We start from the raw sequence: 15,703 nt of genomic DNA, 5'->3' as shown, positions 1-15,703 counted from the left end.
GAGATGTTTCCTTACGATACAGAAGACACGCGACATAAGACCTGGTTTTGTCCTACAACCAGGGTGAACGCTGGAGAGAGAGGGGTCGCATCAAGGAATCGTGGAATCATCACTCCAAGATTTGGTCCCAGATATGCCCCGTCAGGAGGCCGCACGACACTGAGAAGGCAGGGGTAGCCCAGGGGGATGACGCAGATGAGAGGAAGTAAAAAAAAGCTGTTTATTTTCGCTTAACTCTGTTGCACCCAGACTAGCTACGTATGCCGCCAACACTGTACAGAGGTCGTCTTTTTGATTTTGCATAGAAGAAAAAAAAAACACCCTTGAGTCATGAAATCAATAGAATATTCAAGTTAATTTCTGAGAATTGGAAAAACAAATCTTTTGAAAATTCAATTCTCTCCTGCCTGTGTTACAAACAGTATAGCAGGGTGATTAAAAACAGAGTTTGGAGCCAAACTGGCTGAGTGAAAGGCCCGTTTTACCACTTACCAGCTATGTAAGTTTCAACAATTTAGCCTCCCCGTGCCTCAATTTTCCCATCAAAAACAGGTCAGATAATAGTTCTTTCCTAATAGGTTTGCTATAAGGATTAAATGAGTTACTCCTGCAAAGTGATTGGAACAGTGCCTAGAACAAAGCAAGCACTATATGAGTACCTGACAAATAAAAACAAATTACAGTGTATTTGTCAGATAGGCAGGTGTAAACGTCCTTTTGGCTTCAGTCAGCCTTCATTAGCCTACACATGGCAGCAGAGCCTTAGACAGTTATGGAGAGAATCTTCAAGTGTTTAATCATTTATTTTCTTTTTTGTTTCCTTTCCTTTTCTTTCCCCCATCTCTTTCTCGTCTTTTCCCTCCTTCCTTCTTTCTTTCTTAAAATTACTGATTTGGGGCACCTGGGTGGCTCAGTCGGTTAAGGGTCTGACTTCGGCTCAGGTCATGATCTCATGGTTTATGGTTCAAGCCCCATGTCAGACTCTGTGCTGACACAGAGCCTGGAACCCACTTCAGATTCTGTGTCCCCCCCCCCCCCCAACCTTCCCCCACTTGTGCTCTGTCTCTGTCTCTCTCTCTCTCAAAAATAAATAAACCTTAAAACAGTTACTGATTCTATTTTTTTAATTAATTTTGTCTCACTTCTATTTATTACAAGATGAATCTACTGTTTGTAGGTCATAAAGCAAGGTCTTCTTGCCTGGAGCAGATCACAATTGTGCCAAGTTTTGTATCTTTAATATAACATATATACAGTATGGTAAACATATAGACTACTAAAAAGCCAAGGTCAAGTTGAAGCAAAACACACCAGCCTGCTCATTTCTCTATGCTCACATGCAAGCTTACTACACTATGAATGTTTAATAAATTAAAAAAATATATTTTTAAAAAATGGTATGGCATTGGTAGACCAGGTTGTCACAATAGCAGAATAGCAGAGCCAAGATCTGTGAGAGGAGAGAAGCCCATGAGGTAAACAAGGCATTTGCAAAAGGGAGCTTTCTGCCATAGTGATTGCCAACCTCCAAAAGCAGTGGCTATAGGATCAGAGGCTGAAGAGTTATATGGACAGACAAATGGACTGGAAGGAAAAACTAGAGTTTGGGGTCTGACAATAAGGAGAAATTATGGAAAATATGCCAGGCTTTGGGCTGGGAACAAGGTGGGCTACATCCTAGGGAATGAATCAGAAATAGAGAAGCCCTAATTCTAGTTCTAGTACTGTTAATCCACTTTGCCTAGCAGTTTGCCAGAAGGAAATGTAAATTACCTCATCTCTGTAATTTTTCATAAAAAATGTCCAGTAGTCATTCAAAAATAACCAAGCAAAACAACAACAACAACAACAACAACAACAACAACAACAAGAAGCAGATTCGAGAAACTGAGGTAAATTAAAAACTAACTGGATATGAGGTAATATGAAAGCATCACTTTTAATTTGTCTTTATATGTAAAATAGTAGGGACACTTTATCATAAGGTATTATAAAAAGATAAATGCTATGTCTTGGATTTGCTTTAAAATAAGCCAGTGGCGGGGCACCTGGGTGGCTCAGTTGGTTGAGCAGCCGACTTCGGCTCAGGTCATGATCTCACGGTCCGTGAGTTCGAGCCCTGCATCGGGCTCTGTGCTGACAGCTCGGAGCCTGGAGCCTGTTTCGGATTCTGTGTCTCCCTCTCTCTGAGCCTCCCCCGTTCATGCTCTGTCTCTCTCTGTCTCAAAAATAAATAAACATTAAAAAAATAATAATAAAAAAAATAAAATAAGCCAGTGGGAAGAGAAAAAATGTGGATAGCTGTATAGATAAATAATGCCTGGCCATATGTCGGTAACTGTTGAGGCTGGATGGTATGTATATATAATGGCATTTATTATTTTCTGTATGTTTTTTCTTTCATGTATGTTTGAGTTTTCCATAATACAAAGGTTTTGTTTAAAAACAAAAACAAAAAAAAAAAAAAAAAGAAAAGAAAAAAATACCAGGTATTGGAGGAGATAATAGATAACCAAAAGCCAAAAAACAAATAAACAACCCAAAAACCAATAGACAAGAGGAACAGACTTACAGGAGATCCAGATAATGGGGGTATCTGATTAAGGACTTAAAAACACAATTAAGTGTTTTCAAGTAATGAAAAAGATCAAAGTCACAATTTCAGTAGAGATCAGGAAATGTATAAAATAAGATCAAATGGAAATTTTAGAACTGACACATAAAATAATTAAAACTCAGGGTTGCCTGGGTGGCTCAGTCAGCTGAGCTTCTGACTTCAGTTCAGGTCATGATTTCACAGCTCGTTGAGTTCGAGCCCTGTGTCAGGCTCCATGCTGAAGCTCAGAGCCTGCAGCCTGCTTTGAATTCTGTGTCTCCCTCTCTCTCTGCCCCCCAGACCCCCATTCATGCTCTGTCTCTCTCAAAAATAAATAAACAATAAAAAAAAAAAAAACTCAGTGGATGGCTTGACACATCTTAGATACAGAAGAAATAGGAATTAGCAAACTGGAAGCCAAAGCAAATGGGCAGACTAAAGCAAGGAAAGACAAAGTACTGGAAAATACAGAAAAGAGCATAGGTTAATTCTGATACGTAATCAAAGACTCAAAAGGAAAGAAGACAGAAAGGGGCAGAAGTCATATTTTAAAGAGATAATGGCTGAGAATTTTACACAACAGATGAAAAGCATCAAGCCATGGATTCAAGAAGCACTAGAAAACACAACCAGAATAAATACAGAAGTAGGTATATGATAGTCCAACTTCTGAAAACCAGAGACAATAAGAAAACCTTAAAAGCAACTCAGGGCAGGGAAGAGGGAGAGAAACAAACTGTATCAAAGGAGCAGCAGTGAGATAAACACCAAACTGCTCAACAACAATAAAAGCAGCCAGAAACACTAGTTTTTTACTCTAAATGTGCTGAAAGAAAATTACCACCAATCTAGAATTCTACACTCAGCACAAATATCTTCTAAGAATGAAGATAAAGACATTCTCAGACTGACAAAAAATTGAAATATCTTGTTCATAGCATTCCTGAAGTTAATAATAAAAGGCATTCTTCTGGCAGAAGAGTAATAGCCTCGGCTGGAAGCTCGAAGATGCAAAAGGAAATGAAAAGTAACAAAAAAGGAAAATGTTAGCCAAACATAATGAATACCAACTATATAATAATCTCTCCTGGGGTTTAAAATATATGCATAATTTAAAAAAATTAGTGTGCAGACACTGCTGTTTGCCTATCCAATACCCTTCTCCATGTCTATCTTACCACAACTTTTTTTGGAGAGGTAATATGCCCAAGCAAAACAATCATATTTGTCAGTCTTCCCTGCAGCAAAGGGTGGCCATGTGATACAGGGGTTAGAATCAATGGGTGAGTCTTCCAGGAAAGCTCTTTAAAAGAGGGGAACCTCAGCTAAGCTGACATGTGTTCTTAACTTTAACACAGAAGCAACATTGGAGGTGAAGCAATCATCTGTTGACCACAAGGTGGCAAGCATAAGGAAGAAAGCTAAGAGTGGCTGAGTGAATGGTAAGAAGGAACTTGAGTCCCTGATAGCATAACAAAGCCTGTGTAGCAACTACGGACTGCCTGCCTCTAGGCTTCTTGCTGTGTAAGCAAAATAAAGTCCCATTTGGCCGTATCACTGAAGATGTCACATACAGCTCAGTGCAATTTCTATCACATGGGATTCATGCATTGTCTTACAAAATGTTCACAGTTAAGATTAAAACCTACTAACAGAATAAAAGCATGAAGGTCCCAAAGGCCCCCACCAAAATGTTTGTTTTTCCTTATCATCAGTTACCAAATAATTCCAGGAGAGGTCAATTCCAGAAGGATGCAGAGATGTAGCCCCAAAGATCACATGACAAGTTCCCCCCAGGCCAATGAATCAGACCAGGCTTTTCAGTCTTGTGTTTTTGAGGACAGAAAGAACAACACAATGCTCAGAAGAGTCAGGCCAAGAAAAGGCCAAGGGAGACACGAAAGCTTTCTTTGTTTAAATAACCATGTCTAAACAGTAAACTCACCCGTCTGGATGCTGCAAAACAGAAACCATCAATTCCACTGCCAAGGCTCCTGCAATCATGGCCAGTCCTGGGCGACTCACAGTGCACTGCTGGTCCAAGGTCCGGTCTCTTGTTGACTACAGAGAAAGAATCATTGATGTGTGCTCAAAGTTCTAGTCCACTCAACTGTCGCTGTTTGAAGCATGAAACTCGTCCATGATAAAGCGATACAACATAACCAGATACTCACTCACTGTGGGCAAAGAACATTCAGCCTCAAATAACATCATCTCTTGTAAGTACCAAGAAAAACAAAACACATAACTTAGGTAACTAAATGAGGTAATATGCTAAAAAGGAGTACTAGTTATGAACAAATTGAAGACTAGGGGCCTAACTGCCTCATACATGGAGTTGCACCATATGCTCTTTTAACTGATTCAAATTCAATCCTCTGTGCTTGATAGCTGAGGAACAGAGACATGGAGAGGAATAATCATTTGAATAGCACAAATGATTCTGCCCTGCCACTCTAACTGAGCCAATGCCTCAGAGTGCCTGTGAGGCAGGACAATAAATAACGTGCCTTTCCTCCAGTCCTCAGTTCCTATGTGCCTCTCACAGTGTGGGCATTGTGTCCCCCTGAATGTGACCCCTGGGCTGAAATACAAGTAGTTTTGCTATGACAGGGCTTCAAACACAAATCGTCTTTAGTTGCAACTAAAGAAATTCTGATCTTCCACCTTTAGGCAAATTAAGAGGTTGTTAGGGATAATTTTGAGTCTGAAATTTTCACCTTATGAACAGATACAACTTTACTCGACCCATAATCCTACTTGTTGATAATGAGGAAATAATGGGACCAGCTGTATAATACCACTGATGAAGATCATAAAGTCAGCCTTCTTCACATGGAGAATATTAATCTTTTTTTCTTTATACTGGGAGGCCATAAAAACCAGTCATACAAAAGAGGTAGGAGTTATTCAGGAACAAGTTTTAAAAGAAGGGGAAAATGAAAAGGAGGGTAGAGAGACACCTATGCTTTGCTTCACTGTGCATGATGATCTGTTGTGGTAAGAGACCATTCCTACAGACGGTGCCTTGTGTGGAGGCACTAACACTATAGGCAGAATCTTACATGTGAACAGTGTACTGCTTACTGTTCAGAGCACTTTCACTTTTGACCCACCTTGCACTATGAGTAGTCAGGGAAAGTATTCTTCCCTCCCTTACTGGGGTTGGCAGATAAAACACAAGATGCCCAGATAAATTTGAACTTCAGATAGACAAGAAATATTTTTTTAGTATGAGCAGGTCTTGAATATTGCATGGGACAAATTTATACTAAAATATTGTTTACCTGAGATTCCAAGTTAACTGGGAAGCCCATATATTTTCACTTGCTAAATCTAACAATCTTATAAGGGGCCCAGCCCGATTCTGCAGAAGCAAAGAAAGTGTAAGAGCCTTATTTGGAATCACCCCATGAGGCAGTGTCCAAGTCTTCAGACCCCTTACTTAATGCTCTCTTCAAAGGAGACAGTGCTTCCAGGGACCAGTCTATCCTGCAGTTTCCCTGCTGGGCTTTCTACAAAAGTGGTTGGTCACTACGTTTATATTAGTGAACAAGGAACAGCTGTGCACAGTTGACGACGCCAATCAAGGGTTATGGTGGGATAATGTCACCCCCCCAAATTGGAGAATTCTTCTCTTTGTTAAAAGACAATATTTAAGGGGCACCTGGGTGGCTCAGTCGGTTAAGCGTCCGACTTCGGCTCAGGTCACGATCTCGCGGTATGTGAGTTCGAGCCCCGCGTCGGGCTCTGTGCTGACTGCTCAGAGCCTGGAGCCTGTTTCAGATTCTGTGTCTCCCTCTCTCTCTGACCCTCCCCCGTTCATGCTCTGTCTCTCTCTGTCTCAAAAATAAATAAACGTTAAAAAAAAAATAAAAAAAATAAAAATAAAAAAAAAAGACAATATTTAAATAGTCATAAAAGACAGTCGGGCCTCTTTGCCCCAGTGGACAAGACAGTTGTAGGAAATATTTGGAAGCACAGAGAAATCCACTTACATCTCCTGGGGCCACCACATCATTGCAGAAATAGCAGCCAAGTTTGTAGCCGGGTATGTTGGCAAAAAGCGATGAGCCCAGGAGGTCAGCAGGTGCCACAAGGTGGCCAGGACACAAGTCCCCAGCTCCTTGCTGCTTAGGTTTCTTCAAGCCATGTCTCATGACAACAAATGTGTCAAACCCCAAGGCAGCATTGATGACAAGCTGTGGATTTCAAGGAATAAAAGTCTAGAGTTAAGAGACACTTATATTTTAAGCCGTGGCTAATTTCATACTTGGTCAACTTTCAGAATTTATTTTATAAGTAATTGCGTATGAGTATAATTAGAGTCTTGGAAGCCAATACTAGTAAAAGCTACCCAATACTGAGGATTTATTAAGTGCACACACACACACACACACACACACACAAACCCTTGACCAGTAATTAACAATAATTATCTCATTTGGTTTCATTTAAAACTCCCAGCACACATTTCCAATTACAGATGAGGATCCTGAAAGTCAGACAGAGCAGTCAGCTCACTAACAAGCCCAAGGTCACTTAGCTGGTAAGAGGTAAATGCATCAAACCAAGTCTAGAGAGTTCTCAACCTCATTCTTTCCACCATATGCTATCATCTGACACGCCTACATAGATTTTCTTTTTTTATAACAGCTTCACTGAGATATGATTCACACACTATGCAGATTTTTAAGGACGACTGTTTTCTCATTTGTAATAGAAGAACTTCACACAGATTTTTAAGGACGGTTGTTTTCTCATTTGTACTTATAACTTATTCTGTGGAATTTCTGGTTATAAAGAAAGTTGGAAAATAAAGAAAAACTGTAACAGAAAAAAAAATCACAATCTCATGGCTCAAACACTTATTACTAATAATTTGGGGTATTTCTTCCCATTGTTTTCTCCCGATCTCTCTTTCCCTCCCTTCCTTTCTCCCTTCTTGCCTCCCCTCCCGACCTCCTCGCCCAAACAGATACAAATGTTTATGTGTTTATATAAACAATTTATATTAAATATATACAATATCATATCTTGCTTATTTAACATAATGTGGTATGTTCCATGTTATTAAAGTTTTTGAAAACACGTTGTGCATGGCTGCGTATTATTCCATCACATTTATGTACTAGGATTTATTTAACCATTCACTACTGTTGGCCCTTGAATGTGTCACTGACCAAAGAGTAAATAAGAGCGTCTTTGTCCTCTTGGAGCTTATGTTTAAAAAAAGATTTTTTTTAAATGTTTATTTGTTTTTGAGAGAGAGAGAGAGACAAAGCATGAGCAGGGGAGGGGCAGAGAGAGAGAAGGAGACACAGAATCTGAAGCAGGCTCCAGGCTCTGAGCTGACGAAGGGCTCAAACTCTTGAGCCAGGAGATCATCATGACCTGAGCCAAAGTTGAATGCCCAATCAAGTGAGCCACCCAGGTGCCCCTTGGAGCTTATGTTTTAATGTAAGTAGAATATCCCTTTGAGATACAGTGTCTCAAAAGGTTCCTATGAAAATTAAATAGTAAAGAATAACTATTATACTGGACGGTGGTGCGTGAGGCAAAGACAGCACGTACCAGCGGAAGCCCTTTGGCACCATGTCACTGGGTCACACACAGCACATCTCTCTTCTGGAAGGAAGGCAGACAGAGGACACCTCTCCCTCCAGGGTGATGGTACATTAAGTCACAACCAGAAACAAGAGCCCAGGATCCACACACTCTACCTTTCTTTTGCTCGCAGCAATGACGGCAGGGAGCCAGCGGCTCTCTCTGGTGTCCATCAACAGGAACACGACATCATGGCTTTCGATGAGCTGCTCCAGGTGCTCCACGTCTTTGCGGGCCTGCTCCAAGGTGACGCTGGAGAAGTTCACTGGGTGTCCAGGCATGGGGATGCTCATGTTGAACCCTCTGGCATTCTAGGGAAAAACCCAGATATACGGATGTCTGAAGCAAACACAGGTGGTATCTTAGAACCTGTGTCTCCCCATAGCTACGAACATGTAAGTGTGGTCAGTTGCAACCAGAAATTTCTCTGTGCACGATCATGCTGCTTGTTCCTTTTGCTACCCGTGCCCTGACCTTCTTCACCTCTACATCCTAGACTATCTTATCCTGTCATCCCCAGGTCCCTGAGCCTGGATATATATAGCAGCAAGTAGAGACATACGGATCCTAGTTCCAAAGGAGGGAGGCATGTCCATCTGAGCCAAGGAGGACACTGAAGAAAATGGTGCCTTTGACTTTTTCCTATAATCTGAGGCCAAGAACCTCTATCAAAATGCCCTGTGTCTGCCCAAGTCCCCTCTGTCTAGCTGAGTTGTTTCTCCCTACTTCTTCCCAAATTGCCCCCCACCCCGCTGATTTTCTTAGTGCATAACATCTCCAAATAGGATATTATAACAGAAAACATTTGATTTAATAAATTTATGTAAGATTAGTATGACTGACTGTCTTAATCTTCTTAGGGGTATATGCATTTTTAAAAAAACCCCTCTAAACCAAAAACTGTACTTGCTAACTTACAATCAGAAAATCTACTTAGGAGTGTGCAGATATTTGTTTGAGAGGGAAAGGGACAGGGGCTGAGCTGTAGCAGAGTGTGGTACTGAAGTGAAGCTTCATTCCTTGTCCAAAGAAGTTACCTGGTGGCCTGGGTTCTCCTCAGGGGCTTTAGAACAGCTCTGTAATGTACTATTTGTCCCCTGCTGGCCCCACAGTGTCTTGGCAGATTAACAGTGAGACACATATGGGTGTCAGTGAAGTCAGGGACATTAACTGTCCACAGAAAAGAAAGTGTTGTAGAGTCACAAACTACATACACCCTTAATCCCCTGCATAGTGCTGGCCACAAGGAGGAGTGTGAAAACATCAACTTTCTCGTTCATTTGCCAAAACCCGTCACCTACTAGAAAAACAGCTCAGGGGGCAGAATAAGTAGGTCCTTTTACAAAGGAAAATTCTATTTTGTGGATTGTAGCTATTTTCTCCTTATCTTAAACTTTGAACCTAATCTCTGGAATTCAAGAAAGTGACAGTGGTAGCAAAGGCAACGATATTTAAAAGAATGAAAAAAAAAAAAAAATGTTGCAAGCAAAGCAGGAAAAGACACCAAGCAGAAAGGACTTCAGAAAGAGCGTTCAAAACAAGTCCAATTTGGCAATGAAAACATTACAAAGACAACTATCTGGACCTCATTAAGGAATTCACTCATTAAGTATCATGTATATACTCAATACTGTGGTAAACAATAAGCAAAGACCACAGCAATGTTAATACCTTACTGTTGTATTACAATTGACAAAGCATTTGAGAAGATGGTAGCTTGATCTTGGTATTATTTAGGTACATTAGTGACACCAAAGCATAATTAATCAACGCCAATTCTGACCTTTTCAGTAATACAGATCCATACCCGCTTTACTAACCTAAATCGTTCTCTGCTTGCTAAAATTGCAGCCAGCAAGCCTCTGTAGGACTGGCTCTCAGCCCACCATTTGGTCCACACGCCTGAGGCCGGAATTTGGCAAGTTTCAACACAGCAGTTTTCAACCTTGGCTGTGCATTAGAACCACCCAAAGAGTTTTGAAAATTCCTGATGCCCAGGCTTCTCCCCAGACTATCTCAACTGGAATTTCTGAGAGGGGACCCTGCCATCAATATTTTCTCAAACTACCCCCATGATTCATATGTGTAGTCAGGGTGAAGTATAGTTTACAGAAGAGTGTAATACATAGATTTTAAGTGTACAGTTGGCTGTGTTTCAACAAACTGCAGGTGAACCACTGTATATACCTTAAGACACAGGACATTTTCATCACCCCAGAATGTGCTCGTGTGCCCCTTCCCAGTCAATCCCCACTACTCCTCACCGCCACTGGGATAACCACTGATGCAACCACCTTTTAAACCCTAGATTAGTTTTTGCCTATTCTAGAACCTCATATAAATGATATCCTATGGTATACATCTGTTGGTGTTTGGCTTCTTTTGCTCAGCATAATGCTTCTGAGGTTTGCCCATATTGTTAAGTACCAAGAGCATGCTCCTTTTTGCATTGTGAAAATACCTCGATTTGTTTATTCAATCTCTCACTGACAGCTATTTGGGTTATTTCTAAATTTTGGCCATTAGGAACAAAGCTGCTATGGACATACTTCCATAAGTGTTTTAGGGTATATACGTTTTCGTTTCTTTTAGGTAAACATCCATGAGTGGGATTTCTGGGTAATTAGGTAGGTGTAGTTTCATGAGAACCTGTTGAGCTGATTTACAAAGTGGTTGTTTTAGTAGCAGAGTTCTGGTTGCTCCACAGCCTGACAACATTCAGCCTTGTCAGTCTTTTTTTTTTTTTTAATGTTTATTTTTGAGAGAGACACAGAGTGTGAGTGGGGGAGGGGCAGAGAGAACGGGACACACAGAATCCGAGGCAGGCTCCAGGCTCCGAGCTGTCAGCACAGAGACCGATGCGGGGCTTGAACTCACAAACTGTGAGATCATGACCTGAGCCGAAGTCGGACGCTCAACCAACTGAGCCACCCGGGTGCCCCCCTGTCAGTCTTTTTAACTTGACCCACTGCAGTGAGGATAGTGATAGATCTCCATGGTGTTAACTCATATTTTCCTGAGACTACAAAAGTTGAGCGTTTTTATGTGTGCCCTGGCCATTTATAGATCTTCACTATGAAATCAGTACCTCCACAATCTGTCCCCCTTAAAAAAAGACTTGTCTGTCCTTTTATTACCGAGTGGTAGAGGTTGTTTATGGATTCTGGGGAACAGCTTCTCGCCAAATAGACCTACCCTGTAGGGTTTTGGCCACCTTTTTCATTCTGTTAATGGCACCTTTTGAGAAGCAGATGTTTTAGGTTGTGTGTGTGTGTGTGTTTTATGTTTATTTTGAGAGAGAGGGAAAGAGACAGAATGAGAGAGAGAGAGGCAAAGAAGAGGGAGACAGAGAATCCTAAGTATCTCACAGAACAGAGCCCAACTCAGGGCTTGATCGCATAAACTGTGAGATCATGACCTGAGCCAAAATCAAGAGTTAGATGCTTAACCAACTGAGCCATGCATGTGCCCCTGAAAATTTTAGGTTTTGATGAGATCCAAGCTACCCATTTTTCCACTTATGGTCAGTATTTCCTGGGTCCTAGATAATCTGTTTATCACGAGAGCACTATGCTGCTTTCTGCTGGAAGCTCTGTGGTTTAGCTTTTATGTGTAGTTCTGACCTTACTGGGGTGTCACCTAAGGGCTCAGGGTGTTCAATGAGGGAGCTCCACTCTGGATAGGTGAGTCTCCAATGTCTCATGGCCTTGGGGTAGCTCTGAAGTCTCCATTCCACTCACAACAGATGGTAGTGCTTTTTTGCCCGGCTTTACAGAGTCATGCCCTGAACACATGTGACTTGAGCTGGTCAAAGGTTCAAGATGCTATCCAGACCCCTCCTCTGCTCAGCTCCTGCATGTCTGATACTCTGTCCTGCATGTTTCAGCCCCCTTAGCTGCTCTGAACTCAGATCTCAGTTTCCTCAGCTCATCAAACCCAAGAATATCTCCTTGGGCTCCTCATGGGCTCTAGCAAAGGCCAGAAAGTACCTCCACGCAATGGGCTGGGACAAACATTCCTTCTTTCCCTTCTGTCTAGGACCATGGCCTTTCACTACTCCACTGCCTGGAGAGAGTCATTTTATATATTTTACCCGGCTGTGTAATTGTTTATGATAGAAGAGCTGGTCCAATACCATTTACTCATCAGGGTTGTAAACAGATGTCCAGAGTTGGGTTTTAAAACCTCTGGTGTGGTTCCACAATCCTATACTGCCTTGTATTTAAAAAAAAAAAAAAAAAAAAAAAAAAAGGTAATTTCAAATATTTTTTTGATTTTTTAAAGGTTACTTTGTTTCCGACTCAATTAATTCAACCCCGGGATTAGACAGGGTATTTGTAGCAGAGCAGTTCTTTTCACATCTTGTTCACTTAGGACTAGCCTGTGTCTGTGGCCTGGTGTAAGGGGATGAGTAAGTATCTGCTGAATGAAAAAACTACACCAAACTGAACATACAAAGAAAATGCCGTAAGTCTGGGTAATTGGCAGGTGAAATAGTTTCACAAGTACTTTGCAGGAAATGGATGGATTACACTAGTACTTTAATGGGTTCTGTACATTATCTATTATTGCTTACAAGGCAGGAAGGATGAAAGTATAAAAACCCTGGCTCCTGGCCTCCAGGACTGAATAACCCAGTAGGGAAAACACAGTAGCACAATGTAAGTGCTGAAGAGGAGGTTCGACCCTGGTAAGCTGATGGTTTCAAGAAAAGGTGAACTTGATCTCAAAGGCCCAGCGTGACCCAGCCCTTGCTTCTGCCCTAGCCCCTTCTCTGTCTTCCTTGACGTCAGTGCTTCCCTTCCTGGTTTTCCTTCAGTTCCACAGAAACACCATGCTGTCTCCTGCCTCAGGCGTTTGCAGACAGCTCTGCCACCCTTCATCTAGCTGACTCCCACTCACTCATCCTTCAGGACTTAGCTTCCTCAAGGGAGTCTAGCTTAGGTCAGGCTGCCTGGTAAACGCCCTCACAGAAACCGAGCTCCTTTTTCATGCACTTAACAATTACAACTGTTTACAAAATTAGGTGTTAGGGACCATGTACCCCTCTGGACTATAGAAGCTCCACGGAGAGGAGAGAGAACTTTTCCTGCTTGTGCCCCAGTCCCTAGCATATGGAAGGCCTGAAATATTTAATAAGTAACAGAACAGCTGTACAAATAAATAGGGGGGACTGCATTGGGTCACAGACCATTTGGGCAAGGAAAAATTTCAGGCAACTAGAAAGTAGCTGAATTCAGATTCAAAGCCAGGTCTGTTTCAGCCCTGAGGGGAGCTCATAACACTCTCCAGTGACAGACTGGATTATTCTTCCCAACTATGCACTGCCTCCCACTAATAGAATGTCTTTGCCCTTTGCCAGATGACTTTGCAGGACCTCCCACTAGAAAGGCAGAGTATTCTGACAAACCCCTCTGACTTTGCGCTTGGCCCTGTGACTGGCTTGGGCATATAAATGGAAGATGCTACACTGTGTCACTGGTGAGCTGAGGTTTTAGAGGTATAATAAGTTTTCACCAATCCTTTTACACTCCCACCTTCTACCAGAAGAAGAGCATGACCCAGACTGTTGCTCTGTAAGCCCAGATTTTAAAACAATGACTTACAGAGCAAATTGGAACCTGACTTAAAGCCTGGAGTCCAGCCTAGCCCAGCAGCTAAGCTACAGTCAATCTGCAGACCTGGGAGCCTGAGATAAATGCTTATAATAACAAGGCAGGGAGAGGTTAGGACTGTGTGATATGCAATAATGCGGCAGAAAGCTAACTAATACGCCTCCTCAATTGACAGCGTTGTAACATTTTTTCTTTTTGGCCTCTAGCACTTAACTGGATACACAGTGGGCGCTTAATCATTAGTGTTGAATTAAACCCAATAAACCATGCTCCTCAAGATTGCTGGTGAAATGAACAAAACCATCAATGTTGCTTCTTTTCAAGCAAAAGATTCTGAAATTAATGAATATAATACTGAGTGATTACACAGAAAAACTTTGAGAAAGTGGGCTATCTTTTAGCTGAGGCCGAGAGCCTCTTGTGGCACTAAGTGGTAGCAGATGCTTCGGAGATACCTAATCTAACTTCTGTCAGACCAACTGATTAAGTGTGCAAGTTGCAGATTCTCTTTTGTGGATGACCTCAAAAAAAAAAAAAAAATCTTGCCAGATTTTGAATCAAATGAGCTAAATGACTTGTCTCTTATTATCTAGTATGTTTTTAAAGGGAACAGTCTGATTCAAATACAAGCAGCTCAGGTAGCCACATCATCCTTCTGTGTGGACTTACATCCAATTTAACTTCATAAACCTGTATTCAGTAACTATTGAGTATTTTGGTGATGAAGGAAAAATAACATCCTGTATCTGAGCTATCATAAATCCCTTTCGGGGCGCCTGAGTGTCTCAGTTGGTTAAATATCCGACTTCAGCTCAGGTCATGATCTCACAGTTCGAGCCCCACGTCGGGCTCTGTGCTGACAGCTCAGGGCCTGGAGTCTGCTTCGGATTCTGTGTCTCCCTCTCTTTCTCTATCCCTCCCCCACTCATGCTCTGTCTCTCAAAAATAAATAAACATTAAAAAAAAATTTAAAAAAAATAAATCCCTTTCAAACAAAGCTGGATATAAATATATGCATACTCCCAAATTCCTCAACTTAAACTCAGGTAATACTTTGCCACTCACAAAAACATTTTCTCACTCTTCATTTTATTTTCACAATAATAAACACGAGTTTTGTTTTGTTTTTTAATCCCCTTCTCTGAGATAAGGAGAGGCTTAGCCATATGATGAAGGCCCAGGTAGTAAGTGACAAACATCTGACTCTCTTTTACCAATACCACAGGCCCTCATTCCCCAAAATTAAGCACGGAAAGCTACAGGAGAAAACCTCCAACATTCCCAAATAGCATCAACATACCACTCCAGGGAATATTTTCTGGAGCCGCTCTGCTGCAGCCAGGGCCTTGGGCTTACCACCTGCTAGGCAATCTTCAAATTCATAGAGAGGCTGCCTCACAGGATTGGAGTAGGAGATGTTGGCATTGTCCACAAATGTGATGTGTCTGACACCCCAACCCTGCATGGAAACAAGAGATCATGGTGTGTTTCTGATGAACATTTCACAGGGTGTCTCTCTTGCAACCTATAAAGAGGTTTAGTTTTGGAATAGCTTGGGAATCTCAAAATACAGGAAACTTTAGAAACTGAATTGTGCAAATTCAGTTTTTGATTAACAGAGGGCCAGCTTCCTTTAAAAGACAAAAATAATTATATACCCAGTGCCTAGTTTCCTGCAGTAATGAATCTAAGAAATGTCAGAGTGGGTCTAATAAGTCATTATTTTTGACAGTGGCACCAGAGAAAGAGTTGGAGGTGAGTCCCATGAGAATTGTCTATGTTGCTGTCTTAAAAGAATTAGCGATAAGCCCCCAAATGTCCTTGCTTTCCCTTAATGAGTAATTAAATATAAATAACAGCTCACATTAAAACTCACTTAAAGCCT

The 15,703-nt window shown here is 41.5% G+C and overlaps 1 protein-coding gene across 8 annotated transcripts in view; it reads right to left on the bottom strand.

Moving 5' to 3' along the window:
- ATG7 (autophagy related 7) overlaps nucleotides 1-15,703 on the bottom strand; it is a 246,123-nt gene that overhangs the window by 180,818 nt on the left and 49,602 nt on the right. For all 8 annotated transcript variants that reach the window (XR_006195353.1, XM_042910910.1, XM_042910925.1 and 5 more), the window contains 4 exons: nucleotides 15,119-15,277; nucleotides 8,320-8,514; nucleotides 6,595-6,798; nucleotides 4,542-4,657 (listed from right to left, as the gene is read on the bottom strand). Coding sequence is in view for 7 of the 8 variants with exons in the window: in XM_042910910.1 (XP_042766844.1) it covers nucleotides 4,542-4,657; nucleotides 6,595-6,798; nucleotides 8,320-8,514; nucleotides 15,119-15,277 (674 nt within the window). In the remaining variant the exon portion in view is untranslated. The remainder of the gene's footprint in view (nucleotides 1-4,541; nucleotides 4,658-6,594; nucleotides 6,799-8,319; nucleotides 8,515-15,118; nucleotides 15,278-15,703) is intronic.

This window comes from Panthera leo, chromosome A2 (assembly GCF_018350215.1).
Source record: "Panthera leo isolate Ple1 chromosome A2, P.leo_Ple1_pat1.1, whole genome shotgun sequence".
Lineage (NCBI taxonomy): Eukaryota > Metazoa > Chordata > Mammalia > Carnivora > Felidae > Panthera > Panthera leo.
This window is presented reverse-complemented; position numbering and strand designations above follow the sequence as displayed.